Source organism: Pristiophorus japonicus, chromosome 1 (genome assembly GCF_044704955.1).
Source record: "Pristiophorus japonicus isolate sPriJap1 chromosome 1, sPriJap1.hap1, whole genome shotgun sequence".
Taxonomy (NCBI): domain Eukaryota; kingdom Metazoa; phylum Chordata; class Chondrichthyes; family Pristiophoridae; genus Pristiophorus; species Pristiophorus japonicus.
In genome coordinates, this window is record NC_091977.1 from 526,864,967 (window position 1) to 526,886,352 (window position 21,386).

The 21,386-nt window shown below is 49.1% G+C and overlaps 1 protein-coding gene across 6 annotated transcripts in view; it reads right to left on the reverse strand.

The window, feature by feature from the left end:
* Positions 1 to 885: 885 nt before the first annotated feature.
* LOC139277834 (cadherin-7-like) overlaps positions 886 to 21,386 on the reverse strand; it is a 509,491-nt gene continuing 488,990 nt past the window's right edge. For all 6 annotated transcript variants that reach the window (XM_070896546.1, XM_070896548.1, XM_070896549.1 and 3 more), the window contains 2 exons: positions 12,878 to 13,129; positions 886 to 4,614 (listed from right to left, as the gene is read on the reverse strand). In XM_070896546.1, the coding sequence (XP_070752647.1) occupies positions 4,127 to 4,614; positions 12,878 to 13,129 (740 nt within the window). In that variant the 3' untranslated portion in view covers positions 886 to 4,126. The remainder of the gene's footprint in view (positions 4,615 to 12,877; positions 13,130 to 21,386) is intronic.

Genomic DNA, 21,386 nt, shown 5'->3' on the forward strand with positions numbered 1-21,386 from the left:
TATTGGCCGTTCCTTCATCGTCACTGGGTCAAAATCCTGGAACTCCCTCCCTAACAGCACAGTGGGAGCACCTTCATCACACGGACTGCAGCGTTTCAAAAAGGCCTTTCTTGAAGCAACCTTCTCAATGCAGTTAGGGATGGGCAATAAATGCTGGCCTTGCCAGCAATGCCCACATCCCATGACCATAGAACGGTTACAGCACAGAAGGAGGCCATTCGGCCCGTCAAGCCCGTGCCGGCTCTATGCAAGAGCACCTCAGCTAGACCCACTCCCCTCGCCCTTTCCCCGTAGCCCTGCAAATTTTTTCCTTCAGGTACTTACCCAATTCCCTTTTGAAAGCCATGATTGAATCTGCCTCCACCACCCTTTCAGGCATTGCTTTCCAGATCCTAACCACTCGCTGCGTAAAAAGGTTTTCCCTCATGTCGCCTTTGGTCCTTCTGCCAGTCACCTTAAATCTGTGTCCTCTGGTTCTTGGCCCTTCCACCAATGGGAACAGTCTCTCTCTAACCATTCTCTCTGGACCCCTCATGATTTAGAACACCTCTATCAAATCTACTCGCCACCTTCTCTGCTCTAAGGAGAACAACCCCAGCTTCTCCAGTCTATCCACGTAACTGAAGTCCATCATCCCTGGAACCATTCTTGTACATCTGGTGACCAGTCAACTTTAGGCTGAGCAACCAACGTTCTTCCTGGTTGCCCCCAGCACCATAGCGAGGTTGGAAGGACTGGTTGAGCATTGAATGGGAAATGGTATTTCATACTGATGAAAAAACCTTTGTCCCTGGCCCTACAGAATTCAGGTTTAATGTAGTATTGGAGCTGTGGCCAGCTCTTCCAAGCCCCTCTCCTCACCCCACCCAACCCCACGATGGGTTTCTGCTCAATTCCAGGTAGAGTACAATTATTCTGACACAGTACAATGGAAAAACAGCAGTGTGGCGTCACTAGGATGTTAGCAGGGGTGAGGGGTGACAGAAGAGTTCGGGAGGGTTTTTTGACAGAGTAAATAAGGAGAAACTGGTCGGAGGGTCAGTAACCAGAGGACGCAGATTTAAAAGAACCAGAGTGGGGGATGAGAAGAATTTGTTTTACTTCAGCGAGCTGTTGTGATCGGGAAACTGCCTGAAAGGGCGGTGGAAGCAGATTCAATAGCAACTTTCACAAGAGAATTGGATAAATACTTGAAGGGAAAATGTTATAAATGCAGATTATAGATATCATCTCTATGTAGTCACTGTATAGTTGCTTAAGGTGGAGACTTGTTTACCTGATGGACTATCAATAAGGTGTACACTGTGTATATACTGTGCTGGCACCACTCGAGGAGAGTGGGGTTTCCAGCCCTGGTGGCAGGGGCTGTATAAAAGGGGAGCCACCATGCGGCTGCCTCACTCTGGAGTTACGAATAAAGGACCAAGGTCACTACAGTTTGAGTACAACACATTGCCTCGCGGAGTCATTCATAGGTACATTACAGACCTAAAAGAAAGAGCAGGGGAGTGAGACTAATTGGGCAGCTCTTTCAGAGAGCCGGCATAGTCACGATGGGTTGGATGACCTCCTTCTGTACTGTGTGGTTCTATGATACTATGAAGAGAGACCTGATGAGTTAAGGTTTTTTCACTATAGCTGAGAAGGTTAACTTGTCGGAGGTCTTCAAAATTATAAAAGGTTATAATAGGATGGAAAGACAAAGAGATGTTTCCCACGTGTGGTGGGGTCCAAAACTAGGGACCATAAATATAAGATAGTCACATATAAACCCAATAGGGAATTCAGGAGAAACTTCTTTACCCAGAAAGTGGTGAGAATGTGGAACTCGCTACCACAGGGAGTGGTTGAGGTGAATAGCATAGACGCATCTAAGGGGAAGCTAGATAAACACATGATGGAGAAGGAAATAGAGGGATGTGCTGATAGGATGAGATGAAGTAGGGTGGGAGGAGGCTCGTGTAAAATATATAAGATTATGGGGGGGCTTGACAAGGTGGATGCAGAGAGGATGTTTCCAGTGATGGGGAGACCAGAACTAGAGGGTATGGTCTTAGAATAAAGAGCCGCCTATTTTAAACTGAGATGAGGAGAAATTTCTTCTCTCAGAGGGTTGTAAATCTGTGGAATTCGCTGCCTCAGAGAACTGTGAAAGCTGGGTCATTGAATAAATTTAAGACAGAGTTTCTTAACCGATAAGGGAATAAGGGATTACGGGGAGCGGGCAGGGAAGTGCAGCTGAGTCCATGATGAGATCAGCCATGATTGTATTAAATGGTAGAGCAGGCTCGAGGGGCCATATGGCCTACTCCTGCTTCTATTTCTTATGTTCTTATGTTCTTATGTATGGAGCATAAACACCGGCACGGAGCAGTTGAGCTGAATGGCCTGTTTCTGTGCTGTAAATTCAATGCAGTTCCATGATAAATAGTGACTGGTTGTTTCCAATGGCTGGTGAGACTGTAACAAGAGTGCATTAAAAGAATAAAAGGGGGATTTTCATGATTCAAGCTCAGGGTAATGGGATGAACAATTGTTCCCTGTTCTCTGTAAGGGTTGTATGTAAGATGACCTTGCAAAATATCAACGCTGTTTCTGATCCAGGCATTGATAAATCACGTAGCCATCACTAATATGGAACTAATCAACACTAAATTGCTAATGTCACAGTGGCACAGGAAGGAAGGCTCTTCTGAGATTGGGTTAAAGTCGAGCAAGTCTTGCTTTGGACCGTGTAGAGCTGAGCTGGCAATGCTTGGTACCGATGCTGCGTGACAGAAATAGCAAGTGTTCAGTTCTGCTGTGCTCACGACCTGTAAGGTTATAAATCTTCAGAAAAAGCACAGAAGGAGACCATGAAATAAAAATGTGATTAATACAAGCTTTTGGACTTTAATACAAGCTTTTGGAATTAAACTTGACAGTGGGAGCAAATAGGCGCCAGCCTTATCACAGGTGATGACTCACCCCAATTAAGGACTCTTAGTGGTCAGGGACCAAATATGACCTTAAGCATAACAACAATGGAGTTGTTACATGAGGCCTTAGATTGATTGGCCAAGGCAAAAACAAGCTCACTGGCGATGCCAAGTTTGCAAAAAGACCGGACATCAAAGGAATCACCACAGGTGCACATTTTTGGGGAATGAGGTGTTAAGATGGGGAGTCATTTTGTGTCTTGCAGACTCCCCGTGGAAACTGGGAACAGAAGAGTCCATCCTTGCAGTCACTCAACCAGGATCACCACAAAGCAACGTATCGATACAAACACTTGATCAGAAACCACAGTGGCGTGAGATCAGTCAAAACCTGGATATAAATGTGCGAGCTAGAAACGGCTCAACAGCAGCAGTTGGACACAAGCCGGAAGAGACAGAAGAAGAAGAAGGACACGTGTACGCACAGAAGGACATGTAGGAAGAATGTACACAGACGGAACCGCACTGCAGAGAACGGCCAGAAGAATGACCAACCGGTTACGGAACCAACGGCCACGAACTTACAAGCTACAACCGCAAAGGGTGATTGTATGTCTCTAATTGATTTCTCTCAGAAGTCTAGTTCTGCAGTTTAGGTTAGTTTTTTCTGTATAATAAAACTGACTCTGGGTTAAGCCTAAATCTTGTGCCAAGTGCTGTCCTTTTCCCCTATAAATTCACGTTTATCAATTACACGATAAATACCACGCTTCATTGCGTCTTCAGTATCAGAAGCACCAAGTCTCTGTCAGATGCTGGAATTGAAATGAAGTGGATCTACAGAGAAGTGTCTTCTCAACAGATTCCTGCTGAAAGCGATTAGTTATTCTGATTGCCCTTGAGAAATTCCTCACTACCTTCTAAACATATGGATAAAAAGTTTGGGTACAAGACCGGTGAGCCGAGGTCATTTCTCTGGCGTTGAGGTTCCAACGGCTGAGGATCACTGCTCGATGTGTGTATCGGAAACTCCGGCGCGCTGCAAATGTTTTGCGCGCCTTCAAATGAAATGGTCAGCAAATCATGCGTAGCGCGTCTCTGAGCTTTCAGTACGCATCACGGGCGAGTGAGACTCGAGGTCGGAAGCACAACGCCAGCAGAGTGTCCTTCGCCGTGATATTTAAATGTCCACCTCGTCTCCTCTCGCCTCATGAAGCCGAGTCTCCAGCGCAGCTCCCGTACAGGTTGGCCAACTTGCTGAAGCGAGGCCCCCAGTCACTGAGATCATCGTAGTGCTGGTCTGAGGCGTCGGAAGCGGAGGAGCTCAGGGAGCCCGCGACGGAGCCGTTCCCCTCAAAGGCGTACGTCTGCAGCGAGTCAAACGGGGGAGCGGAGGGGTCCGTGTCGGCCTCTTTCAGCCTCTCCCGGATGAACTCTCGAAAAACAGCGGCGTCCGGGCTCGTCCTGAGCGACTGCCGGTACCGGGCCTTAATCTCAGGCGTCATGCCCCTTCGCACCTTGACCTCACGCGCCACTCGGGTGCTCCTCAGGGTGGCCATGTTGAAAGCTTCTGTGTCCTCCTCGCCGCCCCCTTCGTCGTCGTACCTGACGATGTTCTCCCGGATGTCATCACCTTCATTGGCGAACTGAGGGTCTTTCTTGTGCCGTCTCAGCGTCAGAAGAAGCAAGGCGAGCGCTGAGGGGGAAAACAGAAAAAGCAAACGTTCAGGTGACCTGTCGCAGTCTGATGGTATCAGGTAACCAATCTCTCGCGCAGACTGTAAATTAGTCTAAACACATTATATATTAATGGCAATTGGAAAGTAACACTGGGCTTAACTTTTAGTCAACATATTGGGCCGAAAATTGCGGCCTCTCCGGGTCTGTACGAAGCGCGCACGCACCCGGCGAGGCCTCGCAAAAGCCGGTTCTCAGCACGCAATGCACATGCGCCGAGAAGTGGCTTTTACAATCCGTCAAAATTTCTTTAGACAGATTCTACGCATCCCTGCAGAAAGCGCATCCGTGGGGCAGAGATTGGGCCGTTTGCCCAACTCATGCCCAGCGAATCTCCTTCAAACTCTTGCCCCTGGTAAAAGCGTGCAGGCTACCTTCACCAGCGTAACACTTTTAAAACATTGAAAAATTAAAGTTTTATCATTCATTTTTATATTAAAAACCCTGCCCATTAAGGTAAGTTTATTTTTAATCCTACTAAAATAAATTAATAAAAAATTCCTGAAATCTTTTTTTCTAAGACATTTAATTACATTACATTTCTTATGTTCTTATGTATTTCATTTTAAATATGTGAGATGTTTTTTTAATTTATTGTGCTGTGTTTCTTCTTTTAGGGGTTTATTCTCATTGATAGTCGTGAGAGCCCGTACAAACGGAGTTCCCATTATTATCAATGAGATGTTCATTGGCGGTCCAGGCCCACCTGATTCCAATCTAGACTTATGTATGTGGAAGATATCTTCCTGTGTGCTGAGCAGTGACTGAAGACCTCAGACCGGAATTGTAGGTTCCTCCGGGACCACCAGGTTCTTTCGCAGATTTTTTTCGGGTCGGAGGCGTTCGTCTGAAGGAAGACTCTGTCCGCAATTTTCGTCCCATATTTTTTTGAGAAGTCGCCCGCAAACATAATGGCCCGGATTTTGCATTAAGAGTAACGGTGAGGATGTCAGCGCTCGCCGTTACTATGGAATAAATTGGGCAGCAACTTCCGGAGTCCGCACATGGGCAGTGAGACAGGGAAATTCAGATGTCGCTGCCCGATTTTCCCTGCCCCTCCCCAGGCTGCACTATAACGGTTACCTCGCGGAGAGACTCCATGTTGAAATCCACGTAAGGCTGTTAAGTTGCGGTACTTACCCACTAAACACCCCAGGAAAAGTTAGGGCTGGTGCATTCAGGTCTAAGTGAATTTTTAACTGCGTGATCAGTCATAATCACTATCAAACAACTTCTCTGGCACTGAAAATGTAATTTGACAAGTGTGGAGTCACATTCCTTCAGATTTTTAATTAATTAACTTTTTCTTTCTGGCTCTTTTATCTCAGTGGGGATTCTTCTGTCTGATTGGCTGAAGAGGCACGCTGTTGCTTGACTTGCTCACATCATCCACAGATCCCCTTGTAGAGGATGCTATGCCAAAAATGATCTGGAGGAACCGTAAGTTGCCACAGAAAAGCCCACGAAACATCCGTGGACAGCTGTGAGCATGATGAATGGCGACTGCCATTTCTTCGCCACTAACTGCAAAATCCGGGCCAATAATGATCGACTTCACAAAAGCAAAATACTGCGGATGCTAGAATCTGGAATGGAAACAGAAAACAGAAAATGCTGGAAGTCTCAGCGGGTCAGGCAGCTTCTGTGGAGAGGAAGCAGAGTTAACGTTTCAGGTCGATGACCCTTCGTCAGAACTGGAGATTGTTCAGAAAGAACAAATTCTTAACAAGCACTAAAAGGGGGAGGGGAAGAAAGAACGAAAGGGAAGGTCTGTGATAGGGTGGAAGACAGGAGAGATTAGAGAGACAAAAGGGATGATGGCCCACATTCAAATGGTAATGCCAGGAGTTAGAAAAAACGTTAGTCAAGATAGGGTGTGAATGGTGGGAGAATGACCAACTGACATTAGAGACAAAGAGAAAAAAAGGAAGAAAGAAACAGGCTCTGGGGGGGGGGGGGGGGAGGTGGGGGCGGGGTGGGGGAGTGAGGAGAGAGAGGGGGGGATGGGGGGGAATGGAGCCAAAGATTGGCAGCGGCTACGCTCTGAAATTTTTTGAACTTAATGTTGAGTCCAGAAGGCTGCAAAGTGCCGAAATGAAAAATAAAGTGCTGTTCCTCGAGCTTGCGTTGAGCTTCGTTGGAACAGTGTCAGAGGCCAAGGACAGAGGGGTCAGAGTGGGAGTGGAACAGGGAAGCTCAGGGTCACCCTTGCAGACTGAATGGAGGTACTCTGCAAAGCGGTCACCCAATCTATGCTTGGTCTCCCCAATGTAGAGGAGACCACATCGTGAGCAGGGAGTACAGTATACTAAATCGAAAGAAGTACAAGTGAATTGCTGTTTCACCTGGAAGGAGCATTTGGGGCCCTGAAAAGTGGGAAGGGAAGAGGTAAAAGGGCAGGTGTTGCATCTCCTGCGCTTTCACAGAAAGGTGTCATGGGAAGGGGCAGGGGTGCTGGGGGTGACTACGGAATGGACCAGGGTGTAGGGGAGGGAGCGGTCCCATAAGAATGCTGTGAGGGGAGGGGAGGGGAAGATGTGATTGGAGGTGGGATCACGCTGGAGGTGGCAGAAATGGCGGAGGATGATCCGTTGAACGTGGAGGCTAGTGGGGTGAATGGTGAGGACAAGGGGAACCCTGTCGTGGTTCTGAGAGGGAGGGGAAGGGGTGAGAGCAGAGGTAGCGGGCAATAGAACAGACACGGTCGAGGGCCATGTTAACCACGGCGGAGGGGAATCCTCTGTTGAGGAAAAAGGAAGACATGTCAGAGGCACTAGTGTGAAAGGTGGTGTCGTCAGAGCAGATGCGACGGAGACGGAGAACCTGGGAGCCTTGCCAGCGATGCCCGCATCCCGAAAAATGAATTTAAAAAAAACCATTATGTAGGGTTTGATTAATCCCGGACACATTGCAGCAAGGCTGGTGCAGGAATTAAGTCTCTCTTTACACGAATCCAAAAGTAAAATACTGCGGATGTTTGGAAATCTGAAATAAAAACTGAAAATGCTGGAAATACTCAGCGGGACAGGCAGCATCTGTGGAGAGAGAAACAGAGTTCACGTTTCAGGTCAGTGACCTTCTGATGAAAGTGATGTGAAGAGGTTTAAAACCTTCCGGACTCAACATGGAGTTCAATCATTTCAGATCGCAACCATTAATTCGGTGAGCAGGAAATGATGCTACTATTCCCATTCATGCCTCCTCTAGGCCTCTCTCTTTGTTTTTTTCTTGTCCCATTAGCCTCTCCTTTTGCCTTGCACCATCATCCCTTTTGTCGTTTAATCTCTCCTGCCTTCCACCCTATCACAGACCTTCCCTTTTATCCTTTCCTCCCCTCCCCCACATTCCCTGCCCCCTGCGCTTGCTTAAAACCTGTTACATCTCTATCCTTTGCCAGTCCGTATTACCGGTAGATAGCGTGAATCATCACTGCACTGTGGTCTGAAGCAGAGAAATATGCAAATAGTATGGAGATCTAAACAGCAAATTCCATGCTAATTATGAGGATCCGGGAACTAATGTGGGCCACTTGACTTTCCTTGATCAGAATCTTCAAAGTCATCAAAGCTTTATATTAATTCAAGATCTTCCCCTGAGCTGCCATACTGATTTCAGCTGTGTTTCCACATCTGCGAATGCAAATTCCTCCGGTGCGAAACTCCTTCCGCAGATCTACAAGACTGTGATTATAATACATTCACGACAATGCCCCTTCACGCACTATTGGCACCGAATAAAACGAGCAACAAAATGGGTATCCACAGTGCTGAATGTCGTCAATTTGATAATTTTTTTTAAAAGTGCAAATTAAACTCCCTGGGCTTGGAGTTTCTGCTCAGTAATGTTGTTTTTTCCGGCAAAGTTTCACTCGATATCGGCGTAGCAAACGATCGCGGAATTTTAAGCGCTAATTGCGTCCAGTGCAACTCGAGTTTCCGCAATCTTTTGCGCTAGTTTTAAGAAACATCGCGCTGGAAGCAGGCCCCACAAGACTGGCCACGCCCCCAGGGTGAATTAATCACCACGGCGAGTTCTGCCGCTTGTGCTCGTTTGTGAACCTTCGAAAGGCTCTAAAAGTTTAGTTGGTCCTTTTGGGGGCCAGGACATTAATAGGCACGATATAAAAGCTTTTGATTGTGATTTATTTTTAATTTACCAATAAGAAACTGACTAATATACCCCAATATAACTCGCAAATGGTTCTGTATATTTTTTTTTAATCCATTTAGGATCGGGTTACGCACAGGTGGTGACTGACACCGCGATTTAAAAGGTTTATTTTTTGTGAAAAAGATATTCTCAACTACATTAATCAAAGGGCGCGAAGTTACCACTCTTAAGTAGATCAAAGAATATTTTTGAAAGCAAAATTTTTCACAAAAATTACGTTTTGAAACGCTGCCTGATTATGCTACTCATAGCACATTTTGCATTCGCTGATATGCAAATGAGTTTGAGCGGAAACTTGAGACAAAAAACCTCTTCTCAAACCTAGCGCAATTTTGGGCACAATTTGTGGTTGGATCGCCACAGCGCCCACAGCATGAACTCTAACCTCCCTGCAGTCAGTGGCTAATGATCGTATGTGCAATGCTGCATCGTTCTATAATAAGGTCAAATATTGGACAGGTCCGTCAGCAGGGACCCAGGCATCATACCAGGACAAGAACAATTTGCATTTATAGAGCAGCTTTAATGGAGTAAATTGTCCCAAAGCACTTCACAGGAGCGTTACAATACAATATTTGACACTGAGCCACATAAGGAGATATTAGGGTAAATGACCAAAAGCTTGGTCAAAGAGATAGGTTTAAAGGAGTGTCTTAGAGCGTGTTAGAGAGGTGGAGAGGGGGAAGGTCGAGGCCCAGCAGCAAGGTCGGGGCCCAAGGGCGGCGAGGTCGGGGACCAGGAGGGGAAAGGTCAGGGCCCAGGGGCGGCGAGGTCGGGGGCCAGGAGGGGAAAGGTCAGGGCCCAGGGGCGGCGAGGTCGGGGACCAGGAGGGGGAAGGTCAGGGCCCAGGGGCGGCGAGGTCGGGTACCAGGAGGGGGAAGGTCAGGGCCCAGGGGCAGTGAGGTCGGGGACCAGGAGGGGGAAGGTCAGGGCCCAGGGGCGGCGAGGTCGGGGACCAGGAGGGGGAAGGTCAAGGCCCAGGAGGGGGAAGGTCGGGACCCAGGAGCGGCGAGGTCAGGGCCCAGGAGCGGTGAGGTCAGGGCCCAGGAGGGGGAAGGTCGGGGCCCAGGAGCGGCGAGGTCAGGGCCCAGGAGGGGAAGGTCAGGGCCTAGGGGCGGCGAGGTCGGGGCCCAGGAGCGGCGAGGTCGGGGCTCAGGAGGGGGAAGGTCAGGGCCCAGGAGGGGGAAGGTCAAGGCCCAGGAGGGGGAAGGTCAGGGCCCAGGAGGGGGAAGGTCGGGGCCCAGGAGGGGGAAGGTCAGGGGCCCAGGAGGGGGAAGGTCAGGGCCCAGGAGGGGGAAGGTCAGGGGCCCAAGAGGGGGAAGGTCAGGGGCCCAGGAGGGGGAAGGTCAGGGGCCCAGGAGGGGGAAGGTCAGGGGCCCAGGAGGGGGACGGTCAGGGGCCCGGGAGGGGGAAGGTCAGGGGGCAGGAGGGGGAAAGTCAGGGCCCAGGAGGGGAAAGGTCAGGGCCCAGGAGGGGAAAGGTCAGGGGCCCAGCAGCGAGGTCGGGGCCCAGCAGCGAGGTCGGGGCCCAGGAGCGGTGAGGTCGGGGCCCAGGAGTGAGGTCGTGGCCCAGGAGCGAGGTCGGGGCCCAGGAGCGGTGAGGTCGGGGCCCAGGAGCAAGGTCGTGGCCCAGGAGCGAGGTCGTGGCCCAGGAGCGAGGTCGGGGCCCAGGAGCGAGGTCGTGGCCCAGGAGCGAGGTCGTGGCCCAGCAGCGAGGTCGGGGCCCAGGAGCAGTGAGGTCATGGCCCAGGAGCGAGGTTGGGGCCCAGGAGCGAGGTCGGGGCCCAGGAGCGGTGAGGTTGTGGCCCAGGAGCGGTGAGGTCATGGCCCAGTAGCGGTGAGGTCGTGGCCCAGGAGTGGTGAGGTCGGGGCCCAGGAGCAAGATCGTGGCCCAGGAGCGAGGTCGTGGCCCAGGAGCGAGGTCGTGGCCCAGGAGCGAGGTCGGGGCCCAGGAGCGGTGAGGTTGTGGCCCAGGAGCAGTGAGGTCATGGCCCAGTAGCGGTGAGGTCGTGGCCCAGGAGCGGTGAGGTCGGGGCCCAGGAGCAAGATCGTGGCCCAGGAGCGAGGTCGTGGCCCAGGAGCGAGGTCGTGGCCCAGGAGCGAGGTCGGGGCCCAGGAGCGGTGAGGTTGTGGCCCAGGAGCAGTGAGGTCATGGCCCAGTAGCGGTGAGGTCGTGGCCCAGGAGCGGTGAGGTCGGGGCCCAGGAGCAAGATCGTGGCCCAGGAGCGAGGTCGTGGCCCAGGAGCGAGGTCGTGGCCCAGGAGCGAGGTCGGGGCCCTGGAGCGAGGTCGTGGCCCAGGAGCGAGGTCGTGGCCCAGGAGCGAGGTCGTGGCCCAGGAGCGAGGTCGGGGCCCTGGAGCGAGGTCGGGGCCCAGGAGCGAGGTCGGGGCCCAGGAGCGAGGTCGTGGCCCAGGAGCGAGGTCGGGGCCCAGGAGCGGTGAGGCCGTGGCCCAGGAGCGAGGTCGTGGCCCAGGAGCGATGAGGTCGTGGCCCAGCAGCGAGGTCGGGGCCCAGGAGCAGTGAGGTCATGGCCCAGGAGCGAGGTTGGGGCCCAGGAGCGAGGTCGGGGCCCAGGAGCGGTGAGGTCGTGGCCCAGGAGCGGTGAGGTCGTGGCCCAGTAGCGGTGAGGTCGTGGCCCAGGAGCGGTGAGGTCGTGGCCCAGCAGCGAGGTAGGGGCCCAGGAGCAGTGAGGTCGTGGCCCAGGAGCGAGGTCGGGGCCCAGGAGCGAGGTCGGGGCCTAGGAGCGAGGTCGGGGCCCAGGAGTGGTGAGGTCGGGGCCCAGGAGCGGTGAGGCCGGGGCCCAGGAGCGAGGTCGGGGCCCAGGAGCGAAGTCGGGGCCCAGCAGCGAGGTCGTGGCCCAGGAGTGGTGAGGTCGGGGCCCAGCAGCGAGGTCGTGGCCCAGGAGTGGTGAGGTCGGGGCCCAGCAGCGAGGTCGTGGCCCAGGAGTGGTGAGGTCGGGGCCCAGCAGCGAGGTCGTGGCCCAGGTCGGGGCCCAGGAGCGAGGTCGTGGCCCAGGAGCGAGGTCGTGGCCCAGGAGCGAGGTCGTGGCCCAGGAGTGAGGTCGTCGCCCAGGAGCGAGGTCGTGGCCCAGGAGTGATGAGGTCGGGGCCCAGGAGCGAGGTCGGGGCCCAGGAGCGGTGAGGCCGTGGCCCAGGAGCAGTGAGGTCAGGGCCCAGGAGCGAGGTCGGGGCCCAGGAGCGGTGAGGTCGGGGCCCAGGAGCGAGGTCGGGGCCCAGGAGCAGTGAGGTCGTGGCCCAGGAGCGAGGTCGGGGCCCAGGAGCGAGACCGGGGCCCAGGAGTGGCGCAGTGTGTACCAGCAGTGGGGTTGGTGCCCAGTGAACGTGCAGCACGGGCCAGCAGCGAGGCCGTGAGGCCCACACTGTGGCCTATGAATTACAAAGGACAGTAGGAGTATGTGTGCGTACTAGACCTGTACAGCGGAGCTTGGTCTCCAGTCGTCTTGGTTAAACCTTGCCACTGGACCAAGACCTCGCTCTGTCCAGCCTGTATGGTGGGTGGTCTGCAACGGCCACCACACGTTAAAAGACTTCACGCACAGGCATCATCCACTCTTCAGGATGTAGTTCGGAACCTGGGATATGGAAACATCTGAGAACTAATTATTTTTGGTGTAGAAGCGGGTCATCCGCGACACGAGGGACTGCCTAGTAATAGACAATCTAGGTTGGATTTTCGGTTATCGAACACCTCACAGTTAGCGGCCAGAGGGGGCGTTAATGGGAGGTGAAGTGGTTACCGACTGGGAGCGCAAATTTTAGCGCCTGACCAAAAAATCATTAGAGGCTCACTGTGGGCGCCTGGCTGCTGATGATCAGTGCAATCCTGACTTCTTTCATTATGGCCCCCCCCCCCCCCCAGCTGTAGTGTGCTACGGCTGATTTAGTGCCCCCTGTCAGCTCTTTGACCGATTCTGACGAATTTCTGGACGGGAGGGCGTAAACTTTTTCAAGGCGCTATAATTACCGCTCCACCTGGGTAACCGCCCCAAATGAGGCGCGGCCCAATTTCTCCCACTCTGGTGAGGTTACTCACCTAATATCATCAGGACACAGACCAATATGGCGATGAGTGCGCCGGTGCTAAGACCAGCAGGCAGAAAGAAGGCATCAGCTTTGCATAAGTGGCCAAAGCCATTGCTGTTGCAGTTGCAGACTCGGACGGTGAGGGTGTTGGTGCTGCTCAGTGACGGAGTCCCGTTGTCCATGATCAGGATGGGCAAGTAGTGAATGGCCTGTTCCCGTCGGCTGAAACCAGCTCGCCGAGTCAGGATCACAGCGGTGTTATCTAACAGATAAAGGATGGAAGAAAAAAAACAATAGTTTGGTTGAAAGGTTACATAATAAGAACATAAGAACACAAGAAATAGGAGCAGGAGTAGGCCATATGAACCCTCGAGCCTGCTCCACTATTTAATACGATCATGGCTGATCCGATCATGGACTCAGGTCCACTTCCCTGCCCGCTCCCCATAACCCCTTATTGGTTAAAAAACTGTCTATTTCTGTCTTAAATGTATTCAATGACCCAGCTTCCACAGCTCTCTGAGGCAGCAAATTCCACAGATTTACAACCCTCAGAGAGAAGAAATTCCTCCTCATCTCAGTTTTAAATGGGCGGCCCCTTATTCTAAGATTATGCCCCCTAGTTCCAGTCTCCCCCATCAGTGGAAATTCCTCTCTGCATCCACCTTGTCAAGCCCCCTCATAATCTTATACGTTTCGATAAGATCGCCTCTCATTCTCCTGAATTCCAATGAGTAGAGGCCCAACCTTCTCAATCTTTCCTCATAAGTCAACCCGCTCAGAGACTCAGAGGTTCAGAGACAAATATGGAAGTAAATTATAAGGAAGTCACATGGTAGCAGGTTCGATCCCCGATGTGCAGTGAGTCTGCGTAGTGTAGCCAAGTTGTTGCTAGGGATGTTGCAGAATGTTTTTTTTAAAATGGTGAATGTAATGTATTTGCTTCGTGAGTTCCTTGCTTAAAAATTCACAGCAACACATTACTTTCAAGAACTAGTTGGTTTATTGACAACAGTTTAACAATCACGCTACACATTACCAGTTCATCCACCAGGCTCACAACCACCTGCCTCATCATGGATTCTCTGAACTCAACTGGCTGGGGTTTTATTGAGTCTTGTGAGCATCACGTGACTGGCTAAGCCACCCACAACATAACAGCTCTATAAAACTGTGAGCATCCTTACAAGCGCATGCATTACAGTGAGCAACTATTAAACATAAGAACATAAGAAATAGGAGCAGGAGTAGGCCATACGGCTCCTCGAACTTGCTCCGCCATTCAATAAATCATGGCTGATCCGATCATGGACTCAGCTCCACTTTCCCGTAACCCCTTATCCCCTCATCGTTGAAGAAACTGTCTATTTCTGTCTTAAATTTATTCTATGTCCCAGCTTCCACAGCTCTCTGGAGCAGCGAATTGCACAGATTTACCACCCTCTGAGAGAAGAAATGCCTCCTCATCTCAGTTTTAAATGGGCAGCCCCTTATTCTAAGATCGTGCCCTCTAGTTCTAGCCTCCCCCATCAGTGGATCCACCTTGTTAAACCCCCTCATAATCTTATACGTTGGTGTGGAGAGAGATTTAGGTGTCCTCGTACAGGAAACACCGAGAGATAGCCTGCAGGCATGTTGGTCGTTATTGCAAGGGGGTTGGCGTGCAAGAGTAAGGAAGTCTTGCTACAATTGTACAAGGCCTTGGTGAGACCACACCTGGAGAACAGTGTGCCGTTTTGAACTCTTTTTCTAAGGAAGGATATACTTGCCTTAAAGGCGGTACAACGAAGGTTTACTTGTTTGATTCCTGGGATGAGAGGGTTATCCTATGAGGAGAGATTGAGTGGATTGGCCCTATACACTCTGGAGTTTAGAAGAACGAGAGGCGATCTCATCGAAACATACAAGCTTCTGACTTTTTCCAGTTTTGACGAAGGGTCATCGACCTGAAACGTTAACTCTGTTTTTTTCGCTCCACAGATGCTGCCTGACCTGCTGAGTGTTTGCAGCATTTTCTGTTTTTATTTCAGATTTCCAGCATCCGCAGTATTTTGCTTTTGTAAGATTTGGAGGGGGATTGACAGGGTAAATGCTGAGAGATTGCTTATCCTGGCTGGAGAGTCTAGAACTAGGGTCAGGCCATTTAAGACTGAGATGGGGAAAAATTTTGTCTCTCAGAGGGTTGTGAATCTTTGGAATTCTCTGCCCCAGACGGCTGTGAATGCTGAACCGTTGAGTATATTCAAGGCTGAAATTGATTGATTCTTGGTCTCTAGAGGAATCTAGGGATGTGGGGATTGGACGGGAAATTGGAGTTGAGGTCGAAGAAAAGCCATGATCTTATTGAATGACGGAACAGGCTTGAGGGGCTATATGGCAAATTCTTGCTCCTAATTATTATTTTCTTATGTTGGAATTACCGTTGTGCCCCTGGGCTAGAAGGAGGGGGAAAATACAGCCAGCGTTCCCTCTCCTGATTGATACCGAGTGATTCATGCTACAAAGTGAATGTCATATTAGGTCAAGATCAAGCAAGGTTGTGATTCTAACAATCACTGTCTCGTTCCACTCATGAAGACTGACCATTTGGATGTGCTACCCCCTGTCCCCATGGACGTATCGCAAGCTGCATTTGATTTAATAGAGGTATGTTAACACCTTGGTTCGTAGGGTTGAATAAGGATTTGAAGCCACCGTGCAGCTGGGTTACATGTATAAACAGTTTCGGCAGGAACATTAGCACTGCCATAAAAACAGAAAATGCTGGTCAGGCAGCATCTGCGGAGAGAGAAACAGGGTTAACGTTTCAGGTCGGTGACCTTTCGTCAGAACTTTTCATGACCTCTCATTCTCTGGCTCATCAATGCGGGGTTTGTTGGGGCATGGTATTACATGGGATTACACAGGACATACGGCACAGAAACAGGCCATTCGGCCCAACCAGTCCATGCCATTGTTTATGCTCCACTCGAGTCTGTTCCTATCATAAGAACATAAGAAATAGGAGCAGGAGTAGGCCATTTGGCCCCTCGAGCCTGCTCCGCCATTTAATAAGATCATGGCTGATCCGATCATGGACTCAGCTCCACTTTCCTGCCCGCTCCCCATAACCCTTTACTCCCTTATCGCTCAAAAATCTGTCTATCTCCGCCTTAAATATATTCAATGATCCAGCCTCTACAGCTCTTTGGGGCAGAGTATTCCATAGATTTACAACCCTCTGAGAGAAGAAATTTCTCCTCATCTCAGTTTTAAATGGGTGACCCCTTATTCTGAGACTATGTCCCCTAGTTTTAGTTTCCCCTATGAGTGTAAATATCCTCTCTGCATCCACCTTGTCGAGCCCCCTCATTATCTTATATGTTTTGATAAGATCACTTCTCCTTCCTCTGAACTCCAGTGAGTATGGGCCCAACCTACTCAACCTATCTTCATAAGTCAACCCCCTCATCTGTCTTCCCTCATCTAACTCTATCAGCATAACCCTCTATTCCCTGCTCCCTCATATGCTTGTCTAGCCTCCCCTTAAATGCATCGATACTATTCACTTCAATCACTCCCTTTGGTAGAGTTCCACATTCTCACCATTCTTTGGGTAAAGAAGTTTCTTCTGAATTCCCTATTGAGATTTCTTGGTGACTATGTTGTATTGATGGCCTCTAGTTTTGCTCTTCCCCATAAGTAGAAACATTCTCTCTGTATCTACTCTATCAAAACCTTTCATGATTTTAAAGTCATCTATTAGGTCACCCCTCAGCCTTCTCTAACCAAGAGAAAAGAGACCCAGCCTGTTCATCCGTTCCTGATAGCTATACCCTTGTATTTCTGGTATCATCCTTGTAAATCTTCTCTGCACCCTCTCCAGTGCCTCTATATCCTTTTTTATAATATGGCGACCATAACTGTATGCAGTACTCCAAGTGGTCTAACTAAGTTTCAACACAGGTTTCGCATAACTTCACTGATTTTAATTCTATACCTCTAGAAATAAACCCTAGTGCTTGGTTTGCTTTTTTAATGATCTTGTTTACTTGTGCCGATACTTTTCATGATTTGTGTATTTGTACTCCGAGATCCCTTTGTTCCTCTGCCTCACCTCGACTCACCAAGTAAAAAGTGACCTCCCTATTATTCCTACCAAAATGTAATATCTCACATTTATCTGTGTTGAACTTCATTTGCCAACTATATGCCCATTCTGCAATTTTATTAATGTTCTCCTGTAATTTGTTGCAGTCCTCCTCAGTGTTGACTATCGCCCCCCCAATTTGGTGTCATTCACAAATTTAGAAATTGTGTTTTGCATTCCAAAGTCTAAATCATTAATATAAATAGTGAACAACAGCAGATTTTGTTAGACTAAGATAAACAGATATACAGCTAGCATTTCCACGATGATTCACCTGATCTCTCGCTCTAACTTAAGTGTAAGAGGCTGTCCAAGCTTTTTTTTGGGTGTTTTTGCCAAAAGCTCATGGAGATCAGGTCATTCATAAGAACATAAGAACATAAGAATTAGGAAAAGGAGTAGGTCATCTAGCCCCTCGAGCCTGCTCCACCATTCAACAAGATCATGGCTGATCTGGCCGTGGACTCAGCTCCACTTACCCGCCCACTCCCCATAACCCTTAATTCCCTTATTCAATTATCTTTGAATTTATATTTGGAGGGAAGGGATGAAGAGAGAAAGAGGCAAGGAAGAGCTATTCTTGCCAAATGGATCAAAATGAAATGTGTTCTCTGTAGGCCTCACCCATGTCAAAGGGTTTGTGTCTAAAATGGGAGACTGGGGGGCTATAATGCTCATAATAAAGGATGAAACTGTGTACTGTATGCAATGAGTAAGTGTGATCTTAGCTCCTTTAATTAGACTCCAGAGTGCAGGTACAGCGTGGGAGGCCTGCTTATATACAGTGCTCCCAAGGGATGCTGGGATCCCATGGAACTCCAACAGGTGCGCCCTCTGGTGGTGATGTGATACAGGTTGCCAAGGGTTACATACATAACAGGGGGAAAGGTAAAAATGGATTACAATTCGATTTTTTGATTATTCCTGATACATTAAGCATAGAAGAAGACTAATTAATGTGGCTATAGTATCCTCCCAGGAAGTAATTTAATTTACATCACGAGACAGTTTTTAAATTTCACACATTCTGATTGGTTGGTGGATATATCGTCAGCGCCGGGTGGGACCTTCCGTGATTCTCAATGTGCCAATTGATCCATCTGTTTGCATCGTGAGAACAGTTCCCTTCGAGTTGAAGCTACATATGATGTACCAAAGAATCAGGCTTGAGGGAATCACTGGTCTTTCCTGGTTCTGTGGCTGTTTATGCTTCTGTTGTGTTGTGCACACAAATATACTCTCATTGTGGGCTCTGATACTTTGCACGGCAAGTCAGGAGAAGAGATGTAGCTTTATTTTGAGTCCTCTATTTACACAGGTCATGAGTAATTTAAAAACAATATAGAAAGCAGTACTTCATGAGTTTACATGAAACATTTGATGGCAATTTCTTTGTGTCCATTGACTATGAATGAGTGGATAATTCCATCATTAGCTAGACTCGGTTTTCAAGGTGCAGCACTAACTTACTTAGAATATATTTGAGTCATTCAGAAAACAATCGAGTTTTTCAACACCATTGAGCCACGAACCCCACAGGTTAACTTGGATTATTGAACTGTACAATTGACACTCATCATCCGTGGGCCTTACAAGGACTCAGTGGGATTCACACATTCACTCGATAGTGACTTATCTGGAGAGAGAGAGAAAGAGAGAATGAGAGAAAGAAAGATAAAGGAAAGAAAGAAAAAAAGAACGAAATAAAGAAATGCAGGAAGAATGTTCCCAACGTAGTATAATGTGGATAAATGTGAGGGTATCCACATTGGTGGCAAAAACCTGAAGGCAGAATATTATTTGAATGGCGGCAGATTAGGAAAAGGGGAGGTGCAACGAGACCTGGGTGTCATGGTACATCAGTCATTGAAAGCTGGCATACAGGTACAGCAGGCGGTGAAGAAGGCAAATGGTATGTTGGCCTTCATAGCTAGGGGATTTGAGTATAGGAGCAGGGAGGTCTTACTGCAGTTGAACAGGGTCCTGGTGAGGCTTCACCTGGAATATTGTGTTCAGTTTTGGTCTCCTAATCTGAGGAAGGACGTTCTTGCTATTGAAGGAGTGCAGCGAAGGTTCACCAGACTGATTCCCGGGATGGCAGTGTAAGGTTCTGCAAAACCAACCACGGAGACATGTGGCATGGAGAATGGAAAGATGTCATGTTTAAAATGACCAACTGCAGCCATCAGCCTGTAAACCACAGAGGATGATGGGACTCTGGCCACCCTGTACAGTAACAGACAGTGTTGCAGGGGCACGGAACCGGATGGGGGATGAACCAGCTCCCGTAAGGGGGAAAGAGTGTACATTCGGTTCTTCCAGGAAAATGGATACAAGGCAATTTTATATTTTAAAAGGACATTTCTCCAGCTTTTCGTGTAAAACTCTCACAGAAGGCAAAATCTCCCCAGTAATACACAAGGCAACACAAAGGGTATCAGTTTGAATAATTAAACAAAGGCCCACAGGTCTGGTGCAATCATTTTGGCTAGCCCAGACAGAGTGGCACCTCTGTCGAGATAGTGAACAATCATCTTCATTCAACCCATCAATGGGCGACAGGATACAGGAGGTGTGGCCAATCTCCCATTCCAGACAGATCGATACACATCGAACTGCCATTCACACCCCATTTTATTCAAGGAAGACCCAAGACAATGGTATGCAGTTTTGGCGCGAAGATGAACGGACTATAAGAAAAAGCTGCAAAAACACACAAAGGGGTTGGAGGTTGGAGGTTGGAGGTTTTGGAGGTTGGGGGTTGGAGTCAGCTTTTGCATTGAGTTGTAGAGTTGAGTTAAGAAGGTGGGAGTCAGTTTTCGTTGTGGTTGAGTTGAGTTAAAGGGGAGTTGAGTCAGCTCTTCACAGGGCCCTCGCTCTGGGGAAGGTGTGCTTAACTCCAGCAGCTTTTTGCTTAGGAGTCAACCAAGAGGCAAATAGAAAAAACCGACGCAACATCGAGGAGGAAAACCGAACCGACCACAACGTAAAACCCACCCCAGAGGGACCCTGAGCTGAAATAAGTGCCCCCAGAACCCCGGAGTTTATAGGATTGTGAGTATAGTCCAAACCCCCTCACAGACCCAATTTAGGACAGGAATTGGTAAGAAGGGTGGAAGTGGGAGGTTGGGTTGTGTGTGAGTGGAATGTTTCAACCTCTTATCTTCCTCTTCCCTGTTGCGAGAATTTTTTGTGTTGTTGAGTGAGATTGTGCCATTACTGCGATTTATGACCTCTTCCTATTCCCTCTATCTGTGTGTTTACTATTCTAAATAAACAACATTAGCCATTTTGCACTCTTATCCGCTGTGTTTGGTGCCTCGTTACTCACCCATCCTCATAAATCGCACGTACAGAACCTCAGGGGAGTGTGGATTCGAACCCACACCCCAAGCTCCCCTTACAGCAGGACTGACATATGAGGAGAGACTGGATCAACTGGGCCTGTATTCACTGGAGTTTAGAAGGATGAGAGGGGATCTCATAGAAACATATAAAGTTCTGACAGGACTGGACAGGTTAGATGCAGGAAGAATGTTCCCGATGTTGGGGAAGTCCAGAACCAGGGGTCACAGTCTTAGGATAAGGGATAAGCCATTTAGGACCGAGGTGAGGAGAAACTTCTTCACTCAGAGAGTTGTTAACCTGTGGAATTCTCTATCGCAGAGACTTGTTGAGGCCAGTTCATTGGATATATTCAAGAGGGAGTTAGATGTGGCCCTTACGGCTAAAGGGATCAAGGGGTATGGAGAGAAAGCAGGAATGGGGTACTGAAGTTGCATGATCAGCCATGATTTTATTGAATGGGGGTGCACGCTCGAAGAGCCAAATGGCCTACTCCTGCACCTATTTTCTATGGAAGAAAGAGAGAGAAAGAAAGAAAGATAAAGGAAAGAAAGAAAAAGAGAGGAAGAAAGAAAGATAAAGGAAAGCAGGAAAATGAAAGAAGGAAGGAAAGAAAGAAGGAAAGAACGAAAGAAATTGAAAGAATGAAAGAAAGAAAAGAAAGAATGACAGAAAAGAACAAAATAAGCGTACTGATAGATTAACTGAATCTGATCAATTGAGTGAAGAGTGGAATTCTTCAGAGGGGCTATGCATCACAACCTGTGCACAGCAAATTAAAACCTGTCCTAACTGACACTCGGATGGATCGGCCACACTTAAAAAGGAAAATTCAAAAGGCCGTTATAGCAAAAGGAGAGACAGGAATTTCTGTGGTGATTTACAATGCTCGGGGGGCTGGGGGGTGGAGCAGAAATAGTTTATTCTTTTTGACTGGCGAGCAGACAAGAGCTGCAGGTGGAAATCCCATTGCTGCCTCTCTAGTAACGAGATCGCCTGTTGCTGCTGTGGTTGCAACACTCTTCACAGTGAAAGGCCCAGAAAT